Source organism: Beta vulgaris, chromosome 8 (genome assembly GCF_026745355.1).
Source record: "Beta vulgaris subsp. vulgaris cultivar EL10 chromosome 8, EL10.2, whole genome shotgun sequence".
Classification (NCBI taxonomy): Eukaryota; Viridiplantae; Streptophyta; class Magnoliopsida; order Caryophyllales; family Amaranthaceae; genus Beta; species Beta vulgaris.
This window is the reverse complement of record NC_079209.1, coordinates 42,050-66,560: the sequence shown is the minus strand read 5'-3', so window position 1 is coordinate 66,560 and position 24,511 is coordinate 42,050. Positions and strand designations below refer to the sequence as shown.

General features: G+C 35.8%; 2 protein-coding genes across 7 annotated transcripts; both read right to left on the bottom strand.

The window, feature by feature from the left end:
• Nucleotides 1–1,205: 1,205 nt before the first annotated feature.
• On the bottom strand, nt 1,206–14,750 carry LOC104909086 (katanin p80 WD40 repeat-containing subunit B1 homolog KTN80.1). Of its 6 annotated transcripts, none has more exons than XM_010698276.3 (18): nt 14,350–14,747; nt 13,736–13,866; nt 12,299–12,416; nt 11,802–12,028; nt 11,606–11,708; nt 10,244–10,314; nt 9,671–9,745; nt 9,433–9,576; nt 9,125–9,311; nt 7,423–8,049; nt 6,598–6,651; nt 6,377–6,516; nt 4,252–4,374; nt 3,892–3,966; nt 3,665–3,777; nt 1,913–2,029; nt 1,696–1,764; nt 1,206–1,602 (listed from the first exon to the last, which is right to left on the bottom strand). In XM_010698276.3, exons 1-18 carry the CDS (start codon nt 14,372–14,374, stop codon nt 1,536–1,538), a joined length of 2,466 nt encoding a protein of 821 aa, XP_010696578.1. In that variant the 5' UTR covers nt 14,375–14,747; the 3' UTR covers nt 1,206–1,535. The 6 variants fall into 6 exon arrangements, with proteins under 6 accessions (XP_010696578.1, XP_010696579.1, XP_010696580.1 ...); XM_010698277.3 differs by having other exon boundaries at nt 6,377–6,513; XM_010698278.4 differs by having other exon boundaries at nt 6,598–6,648.
• A 2,639-nt stretch (nt 14,751–17,389) lies between these two features.
• Nucleotides 17,390–24,157, bottom strand: LOC104909085 (protein STRUBBELIG-RECEPTOR FAMILY 3). Its single transcript, XM_010698274.4, has 17 exons — nt 23,862–24,157; nt 23,416–23,625; nt 23,167–23,296; nt 23,000–23,071; nt 22,828–22,893; nt 22,639–22,707; nt 22,482–22,553; nt 22,302–22,373; nt 22,156–22,221; nt 22,011–22,076; nt 21,527–21,909; nt 21,055–21,425; nt 19,890–20,161; nt 19,654–19,792; nt 18,709–18,827; nt 18,448–18,604; nt 17,390–17,882 (listed from the first exon to the last, which is right to left on the bottom strand). Exons 2-17 carry the CDS (start codon nt 23,519–23,521, stop codon nt 17,820–17,822), a joined length of 2,223 nt encoding a protein of 740 aa, XP_010696576.1. The 5' UTR covers nt 23,522–23,625; nt 23,862–24,157; the 3' UTR covers nt 17,390–17,819.
• Between the last annotated feature and the right edge of the window lie 354 nt (nt 24,158–24,511).

Below are 24,511 nucleotides of genomic sequence, written 5' to 3'. Positions count from 1 at the left end.
AGGTTGAATCTTTTCAAAATAATAATCTAAAAAGTGTAATAAAAATAAATTTTACATTTAAACATTGCACCATTTAAATATTTATTTTAAGAAAAGAAAAATAAATATTAAAAGGCCCACCTTAATCATCACAAAGAAATCTATCCTTTAAATATAGTATATTAAATATTAACCCCTTCAAGATTTACTCGATAATCCATACTTATAACAATTAACAACCAGAAAAACTCTCATTAACGCTTACCCTCTACCTTCTCTCTAAAACAAAATCCTAGGAACTCGCCGGAGTTTCGACGCTGTTTAGGTCTCCGGCTGTTCTCTGCGAGTTCATCTGTTTCTTTTAGCCTTCTCTTTTATTTTTCGTTCGTTTCTCTTAAGTTTCCTAAAGTTGTTCGTCGTCCCTCCCCTATTGCGTCTAGTGGTTTCGTTGGTGTCCCTCTCTTGTCGCGTCTGGTGGTTTTATGTCTCACCAAGAAAGACATTTCCAACAGACAAAACCTGGGCCTACTAGCTAACATTCTCAATTTGTACCTCTGGAGAACGCTTACCACTTTGAACTAACTCTTCCTCTTCCACCCCCCTTAACATAAGATATGACATTTTCAACGTGAACCACTTCACATATTAAGTGGCCATTATTGGCTCTCAAGAAAAGGAGTTTAAAGTAAATAAAAAGAACTATTAAGTATGTCCATTTATCACGACATGTGCAGCATAATTTAGATACTTCCTCCGTCCTGTTTTAAATGAAACATTTTGATAAAATGACCCTGTTCATTCATCAATTATGACTCCAATATATTTATATAAAGAAAAACGTAGTCAAGTGGGATCTTGTTAAAATTCGTCTCGATACATACTATCAAATTATTAACTTTTTTATATTTTTTACGTGTACACAACTACATATATTAATTATTAAAGAAACGTGTTGGGTCACATGAAAAAGCAAACGTTTTATTTAAAATAGAACATATGAGGTATTTGGCTTATGCATAATGCTCTTCCTTTCCAAAGGGCAATCATCTTAAAAGAAACTCACACTCATATCAACTAAATTGTAATAAGAGTCTGATTTCTGCAATGTAACATGAAGATGTTCCTAAAAAGTGACTGATGAGTTTTTGAGCTAATACACAGATTATATTTACTGTTCTCAGAAATAGTTGTACATATTTTAACAAAGTCTCAAGAATAGCACAACATGATAATGATGGGACCGGGATTGTTTCATTGAATATGAAGGGTAAAATACATACATATATGATTTAGTTTACATTACAATTGACAGCTGAAATTACAGGCACAGCGCCCATCTAGAAAGAACGACACTAGATAAAAATCTCACGCATTCTCTCGATGGACTTAATACAAGAATACTACTTGATCACTTGTTACTGATTCTTTTGGCCATCCAAAGAGATTAACAGATGATGGCAGAAGAGCAAAAACCAGCACGTCAGAATCATCAAAATCTCCAACTAATCAAGAGGAAAGAGATTCATCCTCACTCTTACAAAATATTATGGCGAGAATTATATACTGTGATCTCGAAGAACTAGATTCAATTCCAGAGCAGATCTAGCAAGTGATCCACCTCTCCTGTATTGCAGAAAATTATCAACTTTAAACTTAGGACTCATGAAAACAAGTTCATCCTCAGTCCAAAAATATTATGTGCGAAAATGCAATTACCTAGCAAGTGCAGAAAGAAGTCCTTGAATTTGCTGCAGCTGGACAAAACACTGTTTGCAGCACGCAATCCTGTTGAATTTCGAAGTATCATACAAAATTTAACATGCATTGACATGTAATACTGATAAGAGCTGTGGCATAATTCCCACAGTCTGCATTCCGAGTAAAAGAAACAGGAAGAAGGTTTGCTTGGCAAGTTAGAGATTGAAGGGTATACCTTTCTTCTTGATGAAGATCAACACCCACAGCAGGAGGTGCTGAGATTGTTGAGCGAATCGTAGGCCCAAAAGCTGCAACAAGTTTAAGCAACATGTCCAAAGCCATTTTGGCATGCCTGCAAAAATTGGAGTAAGAAAAAATATTAAAAGATTTGCCTTATCCGCCCCTTCTACCTAGTTTATGACAAGCTAAGAACAAGAAAGGTTATATACGAGTCCAGAATCATTTCAGCGCTACTGCCATTAGGAGTGTTATGAGAACATTTTCCTGGAATAGTTAATTTCACATTTCTTTTGTTTGAATAGTAAAGGGTGGAAAATAGTTTCTCACATGGTGGAATATAGTTCTCCCAAGCGTAGATATCATATTCCTTCGTAAAGGAAGCGATGCCACAATTTCCTCCCTATTCACTTTCCTCCTTCCTCACTCCCTTCCATCCCCCCCCCCTCACATTTTCATTCTTCCTCTTCTCTCTACTTCTTATGCAAGGAATCAAACAAAGAAAATATAATTTGCAATTGTGTTTTCCCTTAGGAAACATAATTTTCAAGGTAAAACGATTTTATATTGAAAATCTTTTCCGTCCAATCAAACTGAGCCTAGGTGATATATCTTCCTCACCCTCCCATGCTGGCATGTTTAGTAAACAACATTGACATGAAAGGAATATGTCCTCAGACATCCCGACAATTACAAAATATAAATAGGACTTAAATTACGAAGATAATATAGTTAATAATCTTAGTAATTGTATTTACTTATTAGAGAATAAATATGATTAATACAACAATATTGATTTGGGCCTATAACCAAATTACATTAATCCTATGAGGTCGCACATTGTAGCACGAGTTCAACAAAACAACACAAGGCCCATAGAGGCCTTGAGTTAGTCGGCCATAAAGGCAGTAGTTGGAGAATTAGTTCTCCTAATTCGGCTAGGATTTTTTTTATTATATATATATGATATAATATTAGGGTTTAGTCAATCACAAAAGAGAGAGCTTGAGAAATCCTAGACTCCTCCCATAATTGGCGCCTATTAGGGGTGGCAATGATGCGAATCGAGTTTGAGTTTGAGCTAGCTCGACTCGACTCGTTAGCATTTCGAGTCGAGTTTGAATTGAGTCGAGCTCACTCGAGTAGGTGTTGACCGAGTTTTGTCCGAGCTTTGACCGAGTCCGGCATTGATCGGATCGAGTTTTGACCGAGTAGATTTCGAGTAGCTTGCATACTAAAAGCAACAATAAGGTAGGAAAATGTTAAATTTAGGTATTTTGTTATTGATAATTGGGTATTCAAGCTTCTCACGAGTTATCGAGTCGAGTATCGAGTCGCTCAACTCGGCTCACCAACATCTCGAGTCAGGCTCACTCGAGTCGAGCTTAGACCGAGTCAATCTCGAGTAGCTCGTGAGTTGTCTAGTCTCATTGCCACCCCTAGAGCCTATAGGCCCTATACCATCAAAAGTAAGAGAATTCTTTTCTTCTAGTAGACCTTGGTGTTCAATTGGTGCTCGTGCACTGATTAGAGGAGGAACACTTGGGGCTCTCAAATCTTCGAAGCTTGCATACAACAGGGAAATCACGCTACAAAGGTTGTACATCTAATCCTTATTGATTGATTCATCTATTTGATTATGTCTACGATCTTGTGATAGATGTTAGAAAATTGTTTCCTGAAATTCTGCTATATATACATCTATATGTTCTTACATGACACACACAAGCAAATAGAATATTAGAATCACCTTTCCATCTTGCTGTCCAAGAGACCCACCAGTACAGGTAGCATACAGGAGAACAAGTCCATATTAATAATTTCCATCTTCTCCATGAAAACACTAACTACATCAGCTTGGACCTGAACCACACCGAAGAAATATTTTAAGAAATGCAAATTTCAGATGAGTTTAAAACCATAGAAATAATCAACAAATTCAACTTTTAACCTGACACAAGTATATGAACTACTCACAGAATGATCAGGTAACTTCCTCAATGCAATAATGGCGTCTTTTACATCATTTCGTTCCCACAAGTGCCGCACCATCTGAAATTTCATTCAAGTAAATCACGAATTACAGTTTATTTATGTTTGTAATTTTTTAACTATCTTATCCAACTCTGATATTCATGAGAATAGTGACGCTGCATGAGCCGTTCCATACTAAGCAAGGAGAGAATAGTGACTATGCCAACTGCCAAGACATAGCTAAGATGTCCACTGGAGAGCTGTTTCTCCATGTCAAGCTGCATATGGAATAAAACATCCGACTCACATACGCACACACAAAAGCTAGTCCTCAACTCCCGGAAGTGTAAATCAGCAAACTACCTGGAGCTTTGTGAGGCGTGAACGAAGAGTACTTAGCAGAACTTCATGATTTCCCATAAGAGCTTCAATAACAGATGCATCTGCTGAGTCCAACTCTCTACCAGAAATTTGAGGTTCTTCTTTCTGATATCAAAGCCAAAAAAAAAAAATGTTAAGACGCAATAAGTTTAGAAAGAAACAAGAAGTTTCAATTGAACCTAGAATGGTTCACAACATGGCTGGAAACTTATATTTCTCTACCTGTACTTCCTCTATTAGAACCTAGTTGCAACACTTCCCTTTTCAAAAAGTTTTAGTTGCAACTTGCAACATCACTTTATTTGAAAAGGGATCAATTCTATCTCTCACCTAATTACATGGGTCCCTCTTTTTATTTATGTCTCTCTCCTCTTCACATGCATTAAGCTGCGCAGCTCGTGAGCAACTTAAATTTGACTCGCTCAACGCTCGTTCAAAACTCGATTCGAGTTGGCTCAACTCGACTAACGAGCACGAGTTGAGCATGACCCAAGTCACCCGACTCAACTCGATAAGCTAGCAAGCATCTCGATATATATATATTTTTTCTAGGAATTTATATTATTTAATAGTTTATTAAAACGAGTTAGAAAATATATAGATCAAGTCACTAAGCCCAATAAGGATACTCATGGTCATGAACAATGGACCATGTGAATAAAAAAACAGATTTTTCTAACTGTTAAAGGGAAATGAATAAATGAACAAATGAATTTAGGGGGAAAGGAAAACCCTACACTTCACGCACTCACCAGTGACCAGCGTTCTCCTTTGTCCTCCTTTACTCATATTCATGGTGATTTTGAGATTGTTTCTTAAGAGGTTGTTTGTTTTGTCTTTGTGACTTTGTTACTTTGGATCATATTATTTACACAGAGATATATATGACTTGAGAAGTACTTTGTGTTTTGTGTTCTCTGTTTGTTTAGCGTTTTTAGATGGAGGAACCTTGAACATTTATCTTTATGTATTACTTCATCTACTGCTAAAAGGATTTAAATATCAACATCACTAATATTGTTGTGGTAAAACTTTTTCTCTTCAAACTTTATGTAGAAACTCAATCTAACAAGAATTTTATACTATTAACGCCTTAATGAGCATTCGAGTTGAGCTAGTTCCCCCACCATGTTGCAACTAATTCGGAATTGGAAAAGTATAAATTAACTTATTGAAACACAAGTAGGAACCATTTTTATCGTCGTATCCATACTTCTGTTCATGAGCGCATTCTTAGAGACAACATACAAGCCTATTGATTAATCTTATAACTATCATAAATCTTCAATAGAAGGAGAGTCTAACTGCATACAAGCCTAGTGAAGTTCCATCCTAAAACCAATTGGTAATTGGTGGATTATCCCACTGAACTTATGCGTAAGTCATCCTCCCTCTCCTTCAATGTGGGAAAAGCTCACATGTGAGTTTTTCTCTTAATAATCCACATAATATAGTCATAAGCTTTGTATAAGCCCAAGATTTACACCATTTCCCAAGGAGTATCCTAGCTGGAAAAATATGCATATTAAGGAGAGCTAAATTGGACCAATGTAACATACTGTAGCGGAGTAATGCATTAATCCTATAAGTGATAATAAGGAGCTACGACCATCAATTTGAAACATCGCAAATGACAAACACAAATACAGGATCTAATATGACGAAAAAAGGTGACAAAGTAGTACATAAACTCAACAGATAGGATAACCAGAATGAGATATCGAGTTATCCAGAAACCTAAAGGTCACATTAATAATGAACCACAAATCAAAAGACAATAAGAATTATCTGAGGCTTATCTTTCTTTTTGTATGCATATTGGGATGTATAAAATCAAAAAACCAGTTTTTTCTCCACTATGTAGTATTGTGCTTCCCTTTCTTGGACAAGGGTGAACAATAATTGCATCTTGCACTTTTAAGCCCGTAATTGCCAAATTTAGATATCATTCGCAATCATAGTAGATAGACCACTAAGAGAAATTCAGCTAACCACTTTAAAGATTCTTACATTTATATGGCAATAAGCTGTGTCACATCAATGTTGAGGGACTAACTTAATAAAGGACAAAAAATGTAACATTGTAACAAGCTGGATATAAATGTACCGGCATGGCGGAGCTGCTAATCCTATCAGCAACGACATCATTGGATATGGTGAATGTTTGATCCTCGCTGCCCTCAAAACGTCCCTGTCTTTCAAATCTCTCAACAAGAGAACGCGTCCTTCCATAAGCAACTGTCACTGCTAAAGCACAAACAACTTTTAGTTAGGTTCGACAAGATCTCAATTCATCCACAATAAAACTGCCAGGGTGAGATTTTTGACCTCTTTCCACCACTTTTACATTTATCCCTTCTCGGTCAATGGAGTCAGCACCTACTGTGAAAAAAACAAGAAAACGAAACTAAGAATGAAAGCAAGCACATAAAAGAAGGGAGACAAAAGAAACACACTGAGGTACAGCCCTCCACTCATAAGTCATAAACACGTTCACATACAGGTATGCAGGTGCCTATGTGAGTATTGGTTTGTGTGTGTAGAGAAAACGCACTTAACAACTGTGGAGCCACTGAATAAATTAATTTTGCAATGAAGTGTGCAACCAAGGGCAATCAAGCTGATGGGATGACGAACAATCATGAACAAGCATTAACGACAACAACACTTGCCCATTAGGTTAGAGGGTAAGGCTTTGAGAATTTGAATTACTGGACCTTCCTATTACTAGACAGCCCCCCCCCCCCCAATCAATTGATGAGATCCAATTTACAAAAGGATTCTTAATTTCTTATAGTTGAATTATTATTGATTGATGATCAGACAGCAACGTACTTAAACTAGCAATAAACTCAACAAAATCAAATAAAATGATGCACAAAGTATCCACATGCATAAATTACCAAATATATCAAAATTATTACAGATGTATAAAGATATGTCAGAAGAGAAGTCCTGAATAAAAAGAAAAAACAAACAAATTTAATGCTGATTAACAGAATTCAAGATGGCAACTAAAGTGCTTAAGCATAGGCAAAACTGCTAATAGCCAGCTCTACTAAAGATGCAAAGAAATGATGAAGATAATGGCTACATGGTAACAATTACACAAACACATGCATCTATTTGGTATGGGAAGAGGTAGAATCTTACCACTCTGTGGATTAGAAATCGGAGGAGATGGCTTTTTCTCAAACTTCTCAGCACTTTCCGGCGTAGGATTTTTATCTTCTTCTGATTCCCTAGCTCCCGCTTCCAGTACAGGTCGATAAAGACAATTTGTATTCAATTCATCTATATCAAACATGCTTTTGGATGACTTCCTTACATGTCTGGCCTTGATCGACTCCCCACTAGCTGGCTTCGCAGTTGTGATTGACTCTCTTCTAGAATTGGCAAAAATTTTGCCACCTGAATTATCTCTAGCTCCCACTTCCTGTACAAGCATATCTAGGAAATTTAAATCTGCATCTTCTGTATCAGATTTGCTCCTGGATGACTTCCTCATTTGTGTAGACTTGATTGAACCCCCACTACCAGGCCTTGTAGGTGCAATTGACTCTCTTCTAGGATTGGCGAAACTTTTTCCACCTGAACTTTCTCTAGGAACAAAACTTGGGACAATAAATGATCTACCACCGGTGTGGACATTAGATTTCCCAGATGTAGCACCAGGAACATTCTGTTTTTTAGATGATAACTTGCGAGTTTCCTTAAAGTCAGATGATGATACGACTTTTGATGTAGAGCGTGTCTTGCGAGAGCTGATTGGCTTCTCATCTACAGTTTCAGAAATAGATACATTGATACTCGCACAAGAGACTTGCATTACAAACTGTGTATTAAAAGTGTGAAGATTAGGCATATGGACAAAAGCATGTATAGACCATAGACTCAAATTGAACAATAAGAAGTCTATACCCCATCAATCCCTTAATAGCAAGAAGACATACTATAGACATCAGCAAAATGCCATTTGGCCTAGTATGTATAGACAAGAGACTCGTATGAAGAATATTTTTACCATCTATTCAAGGCAATTCAAGTTGTAAGGAAATCCTTAAACTACATGGATCACGATTAGATGGCATTAAACAAGAATTCTTTTGCAATGCTTCTTTCCTCAGCAATTGATTAAAATGTTTTGGGACTGTGAGCCAACCACTCATTAAAGGATCGAAGATTTGCTGGTGATCTCAAACAAATGGAAAGAAGATCACCCAATTTGACAAGCACATATTGAATTGAAATCCCAAACTAAATGGAGCTAAATTTTGAAGATATATGAACATATTACCTACTAAATCTGAATACAGCGGGCTGTGTACAGTGTATCATGGGACCTTGGCCCAAACACAGCCCACCCAAAGTGCCTAGCAGGTCGGATTGTTCTAATTGACGTGTTATTTGTATGATTAAAGTTGTTTGAAAATTACTTAATATAGACATTAAATGCATCACAGCAGTTATCTTTCCTTGCATTATACAAGTAATTAAGACAATCTTTCAAATTGATTTGAGTTTTTTTGTAAGTTTTGCTGCTAATGACTAAACACATATTTTTAACTCAATTTGATAGACAAAAAAAGAAGATATGGAGCTTGTTTGGCAAATTAGCTATTCCCGTAATTCTTAGCTATTCTAGCAGTTGTAAGTTGTTATACTAACTCAGTTAGCTCTCAAAGTAATTGTTTATCGTAATCGCTGGAAACAACTAACTTAAGTAACATATAAAAGAAATAAAGCTGATTTTGATAGCTTCTGCAAAACAATAATAATGGAGCAGTAGTAGTTAGATGAACCAACCAAAAGGATTGCAACTTCAGTGAGGTTTAAAAGGCGAGATATGACTTACAGTCCACATATATATTCTTAATTTCTTTAGCATCAACATCTGGGGTTGTGGAACGCGAACTGATAGAGGACGCAACAGCTGACACTACTTCTTCAGAAGACTGGCATACTCGCATATCAACATTCAGGTCAACAGAGCTTCTCTCTTGAGGTGCACCGGTGCCACAAGATCCATATGGCTCAACATGCTACAAGCAAAAACAAACATGCCAATTTAAATATGCTTACAGGAAATTATAGGCATGACACTGTGCATATGGGTCTACTTATGTAAAGTAACTAAGACAGAAGCAGCAACAAGTCACGTACCGACAGATCAGACACCCATACACCTATGGAGTTCCGATAGTAAGAACAACCTATAAGCTTTCCTTGATTAATGCAGAGATCACCCACTGTCGACCATCCCATGTCAATTGCATCATGACATATTACAGGCTCCCATGAATAAACCTATTATTGTAGGGTACATGAACATAGATTGTGAATTACTCAGAAAGAAAAAGAAGAAGAATTGACCCCAAAACAATTTTGATAGAACTCTGACCTTCGCGTTATTATCATATCCACAAAAGAGGGTCCTCCCATCAGGATGAAAGGTTAGTGCACGCACTCCTGCAGCCTGGATGATACAAATGTTAAAACTTCAGCAGTGAAGCACAATTTTGAATTGTGTATCATGAAGCATATAAGACATAAAAACAGTGTAGGGATGGGGCATGATGACCCCTAATATTTCCAACTTCTTCGATGTCTCAACAGGACCCCAGATTGCATTAGTAACCAACTTCCGAAAAATATAAGTGTTGAAGAAAATACCTCAACCAGAACCAGTCTAGCCCTAGCACTTGCACCTTCCACAAATCACAGCCTAAAATTCTACAGAAACTCGGAATGAGGGTGCTACTTGTTACAGGAGGTTTAGGACTGTTAGTTAGTTAGTTAGAAATCTGTTGGAAGTTTTAGGAGTTTGTTTTATTTTATTGTAGCCAAATTCTAATTGATCTGCATTGTATAAATGGAGATATGATCTCTATAATAATCAATCAATCAATTACAACAATAATTTTCTTCTTACTAAAAAACTAAAGAATCTTTAAGTCATGAGAAACTTTATTACCTCAGCCCTGGTAGATCCAATCATTTCAAAAGTTTCCAAATCCCAGAATTTAACAGTTCTATCTGCAGAACCTGAAAATTGCTTGGAATAATTAGAGTATGAAAAGATAAGATCTGGAGCTGAAAGGGAACATCTCAGCACTGCTGTATTAGCGCTAACTCAAAGGATATACTCCCTTTGTCCCTAACAGAATGCTCCACTTTCCTTTTTGGTTTGTCCATAAAGGATTGCTCCATTTCCTTTTGGCTAATATGGTCCCCACAATCTCTATCTACTTTTTCTCCTATCCCATATACAAAAATACAAAACTACTTACCCATTCAACGCAACTCTTAAAAAAGTAACCAAAAGAGAATGGGGCAACATTAAGAGACACAGGGAGTAGCATATAAGACCAAAAGGTGCAAAGAATAGAAAGTGAGAAACTTTTGCTGTAATAGCAAGACACATTTTGACTTCATGTAAGATCCATCTAGCACATAGAGTCAAATTTGATTAAGGGTAAAACAAGGCACCATTCATCTAATCTGACATATCCTAGTGCAGATATATATCAGCCAGAATCAACAAACATGAGAGTGGTTGTCGCTGGTAACCCAAAACTGAAATCATACTTAGATGTTTATAGAGAGAAAAAGCGAAGCAAAAGAGAACAGTTTGAGAAACACAATTATGAGGGGAAGAAAATTTGGAGGGCATATAAATCAAAGAATTCAAAACTGACTCAGTAGGATACTTCTATACAAATCAAATCCACGTTGTTCTCAAGCATATTTGATACATCCTATATTCCGAAATAATTTCAACATTGGACGGAAGGCACTAGATTTACGAAGTACATGCAATGAGGAGAGACTAGAGAGATAGTAAACATGAAAAGAGGGGCCCATCTAAAGAAGAGAGATAAGATAATTAGTTAACAAAATATAAGATAATTAGTTAACAAAATAAGGTAGGCAAATTATTTGAAACAACCTGAAAGCAACGCGTTGCAATTATATTGAATTGAGGAAGTATTATGTATATAGTCTATATACGCATTTACTGAGTCTCCCTTAACCTAGGTGCTAGGGTCTTGCATACAAAGATATCCTGTAACAAGACTCCCACTTGAAACAGAACTTGACTCTAAAGTCCAAAAATCATAAAAGCATATGTTTCTCCTTTCATTATCTGCTCAAATGAACAAGATCAAGTGGGGTTGGTGAAGGCAAATGCTATGAACATTACGACAAAGATAAGAATCAATTTAGCAATTAATTGCCACCTTGGATATGCTCACTACTTTAGATAGAGAACTAAACTAAGAGGCAGTATGATATGCATCTCCACAGTAAGCAATTCTAACAAATGGACTAATACCTGTGGCTAGGAGGAACTCAAGAGGATGGAAGTCTAAGGATCTGATGGGACCATCGTGAAACTTAAAATCATGCAGCAATTTTCCAGCAGTCAAATCCCATACCTGTGCAGGAAATATATAAATTAAGAAATGAAACCCTCCATATAGTTATAAGCTCAATAGATACCAAGAGTCTACATCAAGCTCTTGTCTTACCTTTACAACGTTATCAAAACCACCAGAAACAACCCACCGACCATCAGGTGTGAACTTAATAGTATTGATTCCGAGATTGTGACCCTTATATGTATGAATACATCCTTTCTTTCTTATATCCCAAATCTTTAGGTCCGTGTCTGCTGAACCAGAAGCAAAAAATTCTCCAAATGGGTGGAATTCAACAGAAGTGCAGTTGGATCTATGACCAGTAAGAGTTCGAACCACTACACTTCAAAACAGCGTTAACAAGATTAGAATATCTATTAAAGGAACAGTAATCCTCACCAGTAACACAAGCCCAGATAGTTCTAAATTGTAGAGCTAGAGATTGCAATCAATGCCCATTTGACTGCAATGAAGGATCAAAGAGTCATATCAATAAAGTAACTATTATCCTAGAGTTGATTGGCCACCTAATGCCTATAACTTACATTACCAGGAGGTATACTGTCCACAAATAGATAAAAAGAAAGCAGGTAGAGTGACAAACTCACTCTTTGCCTCTTGCAGATCCCACAATTTCACTGTACCAGAAGAAGCTCCACCAAGCACCAACACCTCCATCGAATCAAAGGCCAAGCTTTCAACTGGAGTTGTATGACCACACAGGCTCTGCAGAACTCGAAAACAAAAGCTACAATAATCACATATCAGCCGGTAAATTCTAAACGTAAAGAAACACAGCAAGGACATCTTAAAGCAGTAACAGAATCGGCACGTGATAAACAGACATCACAATTAAGCATCATAGAAAATACTTCATAACAAAGATAAGGAATCGCATCCTCCCCCAATAGAACATCTCAATTGAATTTCAATTACTATTACTACAAAAGGCATGCAATCACTCGCAATTGCTACATCAATGGCCCATTTGATAGGTGTATAAAATGGCACTAATGGAAATGAAATTATCTGTAATTTGCAAGGATAATCTCCTATTTATTACCATGGTAAAAATATTCCTCACCAAACATGTGATTTCTTGAGAAATTTCCATTCCCACTCAATACCATCTCTACCGTGTTAATAGATATAAAATGAGATTTTTCGCAAGTTTGGGGGGGTGAAGAAGCATTACCATAGATATTGACTTTACGCTTCCTCTACAGATTAGATATTAATTTATTATCATTGCCACCATTCATTACCATCTACCAAATGGACCATAAGTTCAATGGTAATTTTATACTTAGTTCTAACCTCATTCTATCGAATATCGATTTCTCCTTACACAAGCAAGTGAAGCAACATACTCCCAACCTATATTTGCAATTAAAAGTTTACTTCCCCCCCCCCCCCTGTATACACTGAAAAAAGAGATCTATGAAACTTGTGTTCCGCAATGATAATCTTACTCTTAACTTGAACCTATATAATGGTATTGCGGCGCATTATAACTATCTACAAATTTAGCAATGCATATCTGCAAATTAAGATCCTAATAAGCAACAGAAAAAAAATGTCTAATATCAACAAACTATCCCTTACCATATTTACTAAATTCAGAAAGCTTCATTAAAAATAAAACTAAGGTTTATGTTATTTTGGACTGAATTGAACTAAACTTAATTTATGTCAAGTGAACTTAACATAATTTTGAAATGAATTAAAATTGTGAGAAGAAACTAATAGAATTTCCTGAACTCAAGTGAACCGAAGTGAATTTTCCTGAAGTGAACTCAACTGAACTGAATTTTCATTAATTCAGTCAAAAAGAACAGAGCGTAATACACAAACATCCATATAAGGGTAAAACGACACTAGTTCTTAACATTACCATACACATAGCTCCAAACTCCAAAATCTAATCTCTACAAATATAATATCAACTAAGAAAATATAAAAATACATAATTACAAAAAGAAAAGGCACTTCATTTCCAATCACATTGATTTCATAATAAAACAAAAAAAAAAGATTGCACCAACCATCAAAGAAGTGGGTTTGCCAATTGCCCACAAATTAGCTTTGTGATCATCTCCACCCGTCAGAAGAAGGCGGCATGCTTTCTTTCCAATCCGAAGACAGTTCACATTTGCTGAGTGAGCCACAAATTCCTCTTCAAATTTTTAAATTGGGTCAAGAAAATTTCTCCAATAACATAATCATAAATCATTAAATTTGTCTCAACCGCTAATAATTAAGTGGGAAAAAAATATATGTTATTGGTCCAAATTTTGACTTTCACATTTTTTATAAAAATAAATTAACAAATCAGAAGCTAACCCATCATCTAAACTCACCCAAAAAATAATCTAAACAAGAAAAGAAAGAAAAAACATAACATACAGAAACATGGGCAGTCGGTGGAAACAGAAGAAAACGGCAAAACAAAACAAAAAACACTCCTAATTATTTAAATTTAACAGAAAACAATTATTATATATAGATCAAACATGGCATAATTAGACGAATTTTCCTTAAGAGTTTAGATAAAAATAATAACAAAAAGTGTAGTAGTACATTTAATCAAAAACCCATCAAATATATTTATTATATAAATCAAACCCAAAAAAAAAATAGAAAAAGAAAAAAAGGATACGGAGCTTATATCCACGTTTCGCCATTAAAAGCCAAAATGAGAAAAGCGAGCTTTGCACTAAGATTTCGAATCAAAATAAGAGAGAATTTAGGAGTCCTAGATTTTGGTTTGAAAAGAGAGAGAGAGAAAAAGGGGAAATTGTACTTTGTGTGTAGCAAAAGAAAGCAGAATATTTCTGGGAAGAGAAATTTGGAGAGAGAAAGAGAAAGATTGAAAGGATATAGAGAAATTGGAGTGAAAGATTGGATTTTGTGATTTGTAAACAATTTGAAGGATTCTTAGAATGAATGAAGAGAACAGCAGTGAAGAAGAAAAGTTCAGAGAAAGAGGAGAGAGAAAGAATATAATTTGGTTGGACTCAATACTCATGTAAGACGCGGTAAGTATGGGAAAATAATAGACGTATTTTATGTTGGTTTTGGTGTTGGTGCTGGTGCTGTATTTTTTCAAGTATTTTAAAGGGGAGCCTTACATCGTTCCACGCAAGATTTTGCTGGGTTTATTTCCATATTCACATTCACTTCCTTTCTCTCTACAATGTTGTTGGAATACAATTTTAGTTCATTTCAACTCAGTTTAATTTAACTATTTTTTTGATTAACTATTTTTTTTTATATTTTCAATTTGATTCAATTGAGATAAAAGTCTTACTTACACGAGTTTTATATGACATCATGCATGTAGAAGTAAATATAAAGCAAAATTAAATTATGAAGTCTGATAATGTTAATTAATGGGTAAGATAAATACATGAAGAAAAGTTTTAAGACATTTCTATTTTGCAAACATTGGATTGTTATATTCATGTATTACCTTGTCTAAACCCTCTAAAAGTATGTTGATTAACAACTTTATATGTTGAATTGTGCTTAACAATTATATATATACGGATAAAAAAATTCTATCATTTTGCACCCTAAACCCGACCCGTACCCTATCGGACCCTACGGGCACGTAAGGGTCCTAAAAAAATTACCCTCCGAGTATACGTATGATATGAGTCTACATCCAAAAATTAGGGTATGAGTGAAGGTCTAGACTTTAGATCCTACCCATTACTATAATGTGAGTTTATTACCCTTAATCTCGCAATAAGGAGATCAGAGAAAGAGCAAGGGAGAGAGCGAGAAGGTCAAGAATGAGAATATTATGGTGTATTCAAGATAGTCAACGGTGGAAAATTATTGTCGGTGGTGGTTGGGTTGAGGTGGCAGTGGTGCTTGGGTTGTGGTGGTGGTGGTGCTTGGGTTGAGGTGGTGGTGGTGCTTGGGTCCACGTGTTGATTAGTTTTATTTTTTGAGTTAAACATGTGTTGTTTAGTTAATTATCCTTAATAGGCCACACAATCTGATTTTGAGGTTTACTTGCTTTATGTTAATATATGTTTTGGATCACATGGTCAATATTAGGTTAATGAGCTAGATACACTATCGGTAAATCATGCATCCTTTAGAAGGGATGATTGTCTATTTGTCTTATTCTAGTATTTGATTAATTGCGGTTCAAACTAAGTCAAGTATTCACTTTTTTTTAGGGGACAGTCAAGTATTCGTTTAATATCAAAAAGTTAAATACTATCTTCGCCTTTTTGGTCAATCTCACTTTACATTTCCCACAAAGCAACAAATTTCTAAGAGCAGGTGGTGGGATACACGGAATTACATAGGTGAATTATGTGAAAGTAAAAAAAAAAAAAAAAACAAGACTGTTTGGGCCAAATATGTTCCCGAGCCCTAAACTCATGACGGAAGCACCCAATTACCCTCCTACGCTCGAAAGGCCACCTAGGCTAAAAGGTTTGGCCTGACCCAAACCGTGCTTCAGCCTGACAGGCGCCTTTCACATACTCCAATGCCTATAAATAGGGAACAGTTCACCACCTTTTCAGGTAATGAGTTCTAGACCAACTACTTCAACTAACCGCTGAACAACCTAACCGACTTGAGCATCGGGGGGTGATCCCGGGTACACCTCCGGGGTAGTCTGACTCTCGTTTTTGCAGTTCTCGCATCACTTTGAGTAACTGGCCATCTCCAACAGTCATTAACCTTGACTTTGACTCATCCCACATCTTACAAGTTTTTTTACTCGAAACAAAGACTAAGGATCTGTTTGATTCAACTTATTTTGTCTTATCTTAAACTTATCTTATCTTATCTTATCTTATTTGATCTTATCTTATCTTATCTTATTTTTTTTCTAAAATGAGTGAAGATAAGTTAACTAAACATCTCATTTTATTTTATCTTATCTTATATTATCTTTTAAGATTTTAAATAAGTTAAAATAAGTTGAACAAAACAACGCCTTAAAAGAATACAACCCCAAAAAAAGTGTAACTAAAAAGACGGAAGGAGTATAGACACTAAGTTGCTTAATTAAGAAATAAATTATCAAACATTAATTTATTGATTTGCATCATTGATTTTATCTATTTAGTATCTTCTACAGGTGAAAATTTCAACACACTTTTTTCAAGATTTAAGTGTGTCAACGATTTCCTTACAAATATATATGACATCGATGAGACACAAATTTTGACACATATATATAAGTTATATATTAAAGCTTTTATCTTCCGACTATCATATTTATATACTCAAAAAAACTTAAAAAGAAAATAAGAAAAAGGAACCTATATTTCAACAAAAATATATATATTTCAAACCATTCATAAACAATCTCAATCAGATTTTGGACTCACTAAAGTGGCAATTAATTATAGAAATTGGCATGGTATGAGTTTGTTAAATTGTCTATAATTGTCGTTGGTTTATTGTGGACGAGAAACCGAGAAAGCGATACTCCTATCACCTGTATTTGGTTGGGCCAAACGGCTCAAACGTAACCATTCAACCCACTTCTATAATTAGTGATAGTAGGCCATTAGGTTCTTTAGTATCTTTTTCACCACATTACATTTAAATATACTACTAATAATTTGGATCTTTAGATAATTCCCTCTCACAGTTTTTAGAAGAAAAGCACAGGTTTATTTTGTTGTTTAGTTCAGAAAAAACGGTGGTTGGAAAACTAAATATGCATAATTTAACATTTACAGTCCAATAATTAATATAATCAAAAGTTCAAATGGCATAATATTACACACCACTCCACTTAAAAAAAGCAGCGACCATAGCCTAATAATACAACATACACCATAAATTACCCATCAGTGTAATGAGCAAGCACAAGTAAAACTAGCTCTCAACTATTAAGAAATAAAGTTCTATAGGGCGTCCCAGGAAATTTGGATGAAAAAATTTCCAGTTATAATCTACATAGAAGCCCCAGGTACTACTAATAACAACCTCATGTTAGCTTATCTTACATTGCTAGCTCACTTGGTAAGCTTAAAACTTTTCATTTCTATGAAGCCATACCCTACTACCCAATTCACAAGCCTTTCCTTGACCAACGAGGCTTCTGACATGAAATCGCCATATGGGATCTCAAGATCAAGATTTTCTTTAAACCATGTTTAATAGATCCTGCACGATTTCAGACATGGGTGGCCTGAATTCTGGCTCAGCCTGAAACAAATCAATGGGACATGAGATGTCATTATAGTCCACATAGTTACGTTGGAATGCTGTATGCTGCTCGTATGGTATCATTGTCAGTTTACAGTTTTTAGTTTTGAGATTTTTAGAATCACATAATATGAACATTGTTAATCACATAATAGAGCTCAAAAAGTCAATCATGCTCATCTTGAAACCAGACTTGTTCATTATCATTTTTGCAGTTATTATTTAGAAAGAAAACTAAAATTAACATAGATATGTAGTTTCTAGATTTCCGTTGTCAGTTTTCAAAATCATGCTAGAATAAGTATGATTAATTTTTAAGTTTATCATACCACCTATACTATATTACTCCAAAGATCTTTAAACCAAAATTGGAAAGTAAAAATTGATGCTCAGCAGGACCATTTTCATATTTCTGTTTTTAGTTTTCCGGAAAGCTGAAAACTGGTAACAAAGAAAAGCAATATGAAACACGTTCCTGTTTGCGATTTTCACACAGATGTAACTTCACACAAAAGATAAAGGGGATCATATCTTTATGAGCATGAGCTGAACTCTAAAGACTGACCTGAACACATAGGGAAATGATATCTGCAAAACGGGATAACGATTTAGATGGATACGATCCACCAAGTCTAGGATCTACCATCTTTGACAACGCATCGATGTCATGAAGCTGAGTGATTGCCCACCTTACGAGGAATTGCTCTCCTCGGGGTCGTGTACTACGATATTACAAAGCATCAAATCAATTGTCAGGTAGATAATCGATAAATCTTGAATCAATGGAGTCAAACTAAACTATGAAAAATTTGGATCCAATATCAACCTGTCATAGGCTTTCCTCCCAGTAAGAAGTTCTAGCATGACTATCCCAAAACTGAAAACATCACTTTGCTGAGTATATGTTCCTAACTCGAGTTCTGGTGCACCATACCCACCTGAAACCTGCAAGGTATAACAAAAACCCAAGTATATAAAAAAAAAACCAAGTAAAGAATCCTGAAGTGCTAACTGAAAATCAGGAAATCACGGCCTTGCTTGCATGAATAAATGCTTTCTTATTGTATATGTCAAGAAGAGCTAACATGACTCAACAACAGGACTGACACCAACAAGGCAAAAACATGAAGTTAATGAGAAAAACTGGACACCGACGTGACATGAACACAAAATCAACCCGAATTCGACCTGATCAATCAATTTGCCATATTATGCAATCATCCTAATTTTATACTTCCTCCGTGCTGTTTTACATGAAACATAGGGCCTTGGCATGGGATTCAGGAGAGGAGAGGTGGAGAGACAAAAAAAGAGGGACCCATGTGATGAGGAGAGAGAGAAAGAGAAGTGAATAGAAAATAAAGTAATCTTTCATTTATTTTGAAACGGCCTAAAATGGCAAGTGTTTCAATCATTTTAGACCAGAGGAAGTATAATTTTTGTTATCTTTTGTGAACGGCGTGACCTACTTACTCGAACTGCCAGCTCTAAGTCATCAACATCAATGGAAGTATTTATGTTAGAACATCAAGAGAGCTTAATTGTGACAAGGACATATATGCATGCCAATGAACACCTTAGAGTTATACTAAAAACATCATGACCTACTGAATTTTTTATATGCTTGTTCAGAAGTGGCATTACGAACCATAGTGATACGGACTTATATTGGCTTCTAGCTCATAGTAACTCGTTAGATTGATACATAATGAGAAAAAACGCATTCTTACAAGTTACACCATATACTCAGGATCATTGGAGTAGGAAGTACCTGAGCTGTGTAAGTATCTGATAGCATAGATGCTAAACCGCATTCTGAGATTAGAGGCTCAAACTCATCATCAAGGAGAATATTTGCTGATTTGAAATTCTTATGTACAACAGGGGGTTGACAGATCTCATGCAAGTACCTTCACCACAAAACAGAATGAATAAAATTTCATTCAAATTCGGCAAACAAGCAACAAAGATGTCAAAATCATGATAAAGATAGTTTGCCGAGCTTACTCAAGGGCTTTTGCAGCTCCGAGTGCGATTCTAATACGTGCATTCCATGAAAGTTTTTTATGACTCTCATCATCAAGATGCAGTGCATCATACAACGTAGTATTGTCGCAGTATCCATATATGACCAGCCTTTGCCCATACTCGGCACAGTACCCAACAAGCCTGACAACATTTTCATGTTGAATATTAGAGATGAAAGAAACAAGCTGAGCAAATTCTTCTTCACTGTGCTGTCTTGAAACGGCATCGTTGAATTTCTTCACTGCAACAAGCTATAAAAATACAGGCAAAGGAAATTAGGCTCAATACTACAGGAAAGTGCATGAAAGTGGAAAGGGGGGGGGGGGGATTGTGTATTACTAATGATGTGGAGAATGCATGGGAGCATGAACAAATCTCTCTTTTTTTGGGGGTGGGTGGGTGGGTGGGGAAGGATGACGTACACCATTCAAGGAAGCTCATGGGTGTGCACCAAGATACACTGAGCACTAATGAGCATGTGAAAATGAAAATACACAATTACAAACACAGATACGAGCGAGTATTTTTTTTTATGATACAACACCACCACCACCCCGTACAAATTTGGCCAAGATCTGAGTGGACCGGGGGGGGGGGGGGAGGGGAGGATGTACTGAACATTGACACATTTAACAAATAAACTATTTATAAGATGCTTTCACTAATGCCGCTCTAAATGTCACTCCCTCCTTTCTAAATAGAAGGCAATTCAAGCCAAAATATTGTTTTTTCATGAAATAAGGCATTCTACAATACCAATGCAACATTAAATGCCACTATCATATAAAATAATAGGGTGAGGTCGATGCTGATTACTGATGCAGATTTAAATAAATTTTTAGTATGATTAAAAGTAGTTAACATGCCTCTTATGTTGAAACAGACGGCGTAAGATGAGAAAAGTAAAAATAGCTCACGGCTTTGAAACATGATATCACAAAAGCATACAGAGTACAGCCTTCTTTAGAAGGGAGTTTAGCAATACTTCTCACATTATTTTAGTTCGAGCTAAAGAGATTATCCTGTCCAATCTGTAGATGCTGCGTACTTTAAAGAAGTTGCTGGAAAGGGGATGAAATGAATGCAACACAGGAAATATGCATAAGTACTGCTTTCAAGAGCTATATAAAAAACCGTATCTTACCGTTCCATCAGGAAGTTCAGCTCTATAAACACTGCTTATCATGCCTTCACCAATAAGATTCTCTTGAGAAAAGCTATTAGTATACTGTTGGAGTGAAGCAATAGTGAAAGACTTCACAGAGCTTGGAAAGGTTGACTTTGGTGTTTTAGTCACAACTATCGGCATTATTGGTTTCAGAGTAATGTTCTCGTTGGAATAGTGCCGAGGAGGTGGTGCTGGTTGTGTTGACATAGAACTGACAGTAGTCGCTGTCATGTCTATAAAATGAGAATCCTTACTCATGGCAACTGGAGCATCATCTTTTACATTTTTCACCTGTTTATGACTTCCATTGCTTACTTCCGGGGTTTTTGAAGATGTCACCTTGATTGCTGGACAAACAAGAAATATGTTAACCATATCAGAAAGATTTCAAAACACAATGAAAAAGAAACATCTCTAAATTAATTCTGTGACAAAAGGCTCATCTTACCAGCTTTAGTATGCGTTTGAGGTAGGGAATCATTGTATTTTGGCTTTTCTCCTTTCCCTTCATATGAAAGTTTAACATTTGTCTTGGTACATTTATCACCTGCTTGCCTTCTCTTGCACCATTTTGCAACACAAAACCACATCCCCAGCACAATAGCTACAAGTATAAGCCCAACAACAGCAGCACTAACTATAGTCTTCACGTACTTTGTCGACTTTGAGGGATTTGAGGTTTCAGGAGCTGATGGGTTATCCTCCGGCTGCTTGTGCGTTTCTCGGGAAGGCGGCTTTCCAGGTAAAGATGAATTTGTTAATGGTGCTAACGTTGGAGACGCTGCTGGAGGCGATGAAAGAACAGTAGTATTGAAAGGGTTTCCGGTGCTTCTGCAAACTCCGGAAAGGTAACTTAGCTGTGTGCCAGGCATAACTATGGATACACAATGCTACAATAAAGTACCATATAATTTGAGCTTCAGAGACTTCACCTGAAATTTGGAAGAGTCAGCAGTCTAGGAGGTATAGGGCCAGAGAATTGATTATTCTCTATATTTCTGTATGATGAGCGACAATTAGACAATGATCACTAGCTAGCTATTAAACTATACTGGGAAAATCTTTTTTATGTCTTACAATTCATTTAAAGGAAGGTCTTGTATAATATCGAGGAGTCCTGTGAGTTCATTATCCTGCAAGCGGCTGCAAGAGTCGGAGAATGTGGGATAGATGAGTGATTGAGACAATAAGAAAAAAAGACTTCAAGAATGTACAACGCTCACAGTGTTGTAAGAGAGGCTAAATCTCCCATTGATGGCGGCAATGGACCACTTATGTTGTTTTCAGAGAGATCCCTACAAAAAATGTGATGATACACAAATGATTACACATTCACACTAAAAACTAAAAGTCATTAACATAAATGTCAAAGGAAAACTTGTTGACACAGAAAGATTTATTACAAGTTTATCAAACCCTGAAGTAGATGAAAAGTATCAGGTAGTTCGCCAGTCAGATTATTCTTGTTTATCGACCTGAAGATGGTAGCAAACGATGTTTTAGATGAACTACCAAAGCTTAAATGGCCAACGAACCAATCTATGATGAAGTAAAGCTTACAGGTCTGTCAACTGACTTAATGCAGACAAGTCAGGAAGGCCTCCAGTAAACTGATTATCAGAAAGAAATCTGAGACAGTAGATAAAATAAATAATGTCAAAAGTCCAGCAAAGTGCTAATAAAATGATCATAACATGTTACTAAGAATAGCAAAGCAATCACAGAAAGTAAGGAAAAAGTTGCACATACAAGGTCTTCATAGTGGGAGGTAAATTGGCAGGAATGGTACCTCCAATGTGATTGCCACTGAGGTTTCTGGTGTATACAATTTAATAAAAATTAGTAACACAACATGTTTAAATATTCAATCATTCTTCAAGAACATCCGTTATGTAATTCGAACACATAAGAAGAAACTGACATTGATATGATTGCAGAGAATGCATCCAAATTTGTGCCCAACTCTCCTCCCAGATTAGCATTATTAAGTGATCTGCCAAAACACAAGCTCAGATAATTTCAGTAAAAGTCTACATGAACTGCTATAATTTCTTCTTCTTCTGAGAACTGCTATTAAATAAAACTTACATTCCAGTAATGTTTGAATTTACACAAAGTACACCTTGCCAAGCTTCTGTACATGGGTCTCCTCCAAGCGGAATCCACCCAGGTATTGGAGGACTTCCCAAAGCAGCATATAAACTATTTATTGCAAAAACTGATAAAAGAAGAAAAAACCCATATATTAAAGAAATCTAATAAAAAAACTACCAAATATTTTCTTATATAAAAAATCAAAATCACTCAAAAGTCAAAAGTAAGCTTAATGAATGCTACCATCACGGGGATCAGTTTCTCCACTACAAAACGACACCATTAACAACACCATCAAACTTATTGCACACTTTTGTTGAACATTTGAATCCAAATTCAAGAACCACATCTTGCAACTCAATTAAAAAATCAAATCTTTTTCTGAAAAAAAAATATTTTGTGCTTTTCTCTCTTCAATTCTCTTTCTTTCTTGAGTGATTTCTGCTCAGCAAACTGCAATGGAGATCCAAAGAACGAAGAAAAAAGATCACAATCAAAGATTCAACAGCAAAAAGTATGGAATCTTTAAAAAGAAATTGAAGGGCATTTGAACATTCAAAAAAGCAACATCTTAAAAGCAGAAAAAAGAGAAAGTAAGCAACACCCAGTTGCATATTCATGCTAATTTAACTGAAAGTGAAAGAAAAAAAGAGAAATTTGGAGCAAAGATTGAAACTTTGAGAACTTACAAGAATAAACAGTCTTGAAATGAGCAGCAAATCAGTAGTCTAGTAAACAGGGTTTTTGGAGTAGAGAGGAAAACATTATTGAATTCTTAAAACCTTACAAAATTTATGAACAGGGTACAAATCAAAAGGTGAAAAAAAGGCAGAAAATTTGAAGAAAAGGCTGAGTTTATACACGCTCCCTTTTTTCTCTCTCCACACTTCCCAACTCTGATTGTCTTTCTTTGTCTTCCAGTATCTCACTCTTCTTCTAGCTAGTTGAGTGAGTGAACCTACAAACGGCTAGCAGGCTTATTTTGTTTTAATAACTTTTGCTTAATTAAGTAACGAGATAAGTATAAGAAAAAGGAATAGTGCAGTAAATTGTGTTTTTTTTTTTGGAAAAAGGGTCTAAAGTCTAAACAATGAATGCATATTGCCGTTGTAACTTGTAAGTTGTAACATGCAACTGGGCAATAGTTTATGCAAAGTTCAAATTCTTACATTTGCTAACCAAGGTATGACCATAGCAAAGGCCCGTAGAGCCATAGAGGTTACTTTCAAGTTTCAACTGATGATAGCCTATATCGGGCTTGGGTTCAAATATTATTTAGTTGGGTGTGAGTCTAATAATATCGAACTTATAATAGGATATTTTGGGGGATATACTCACT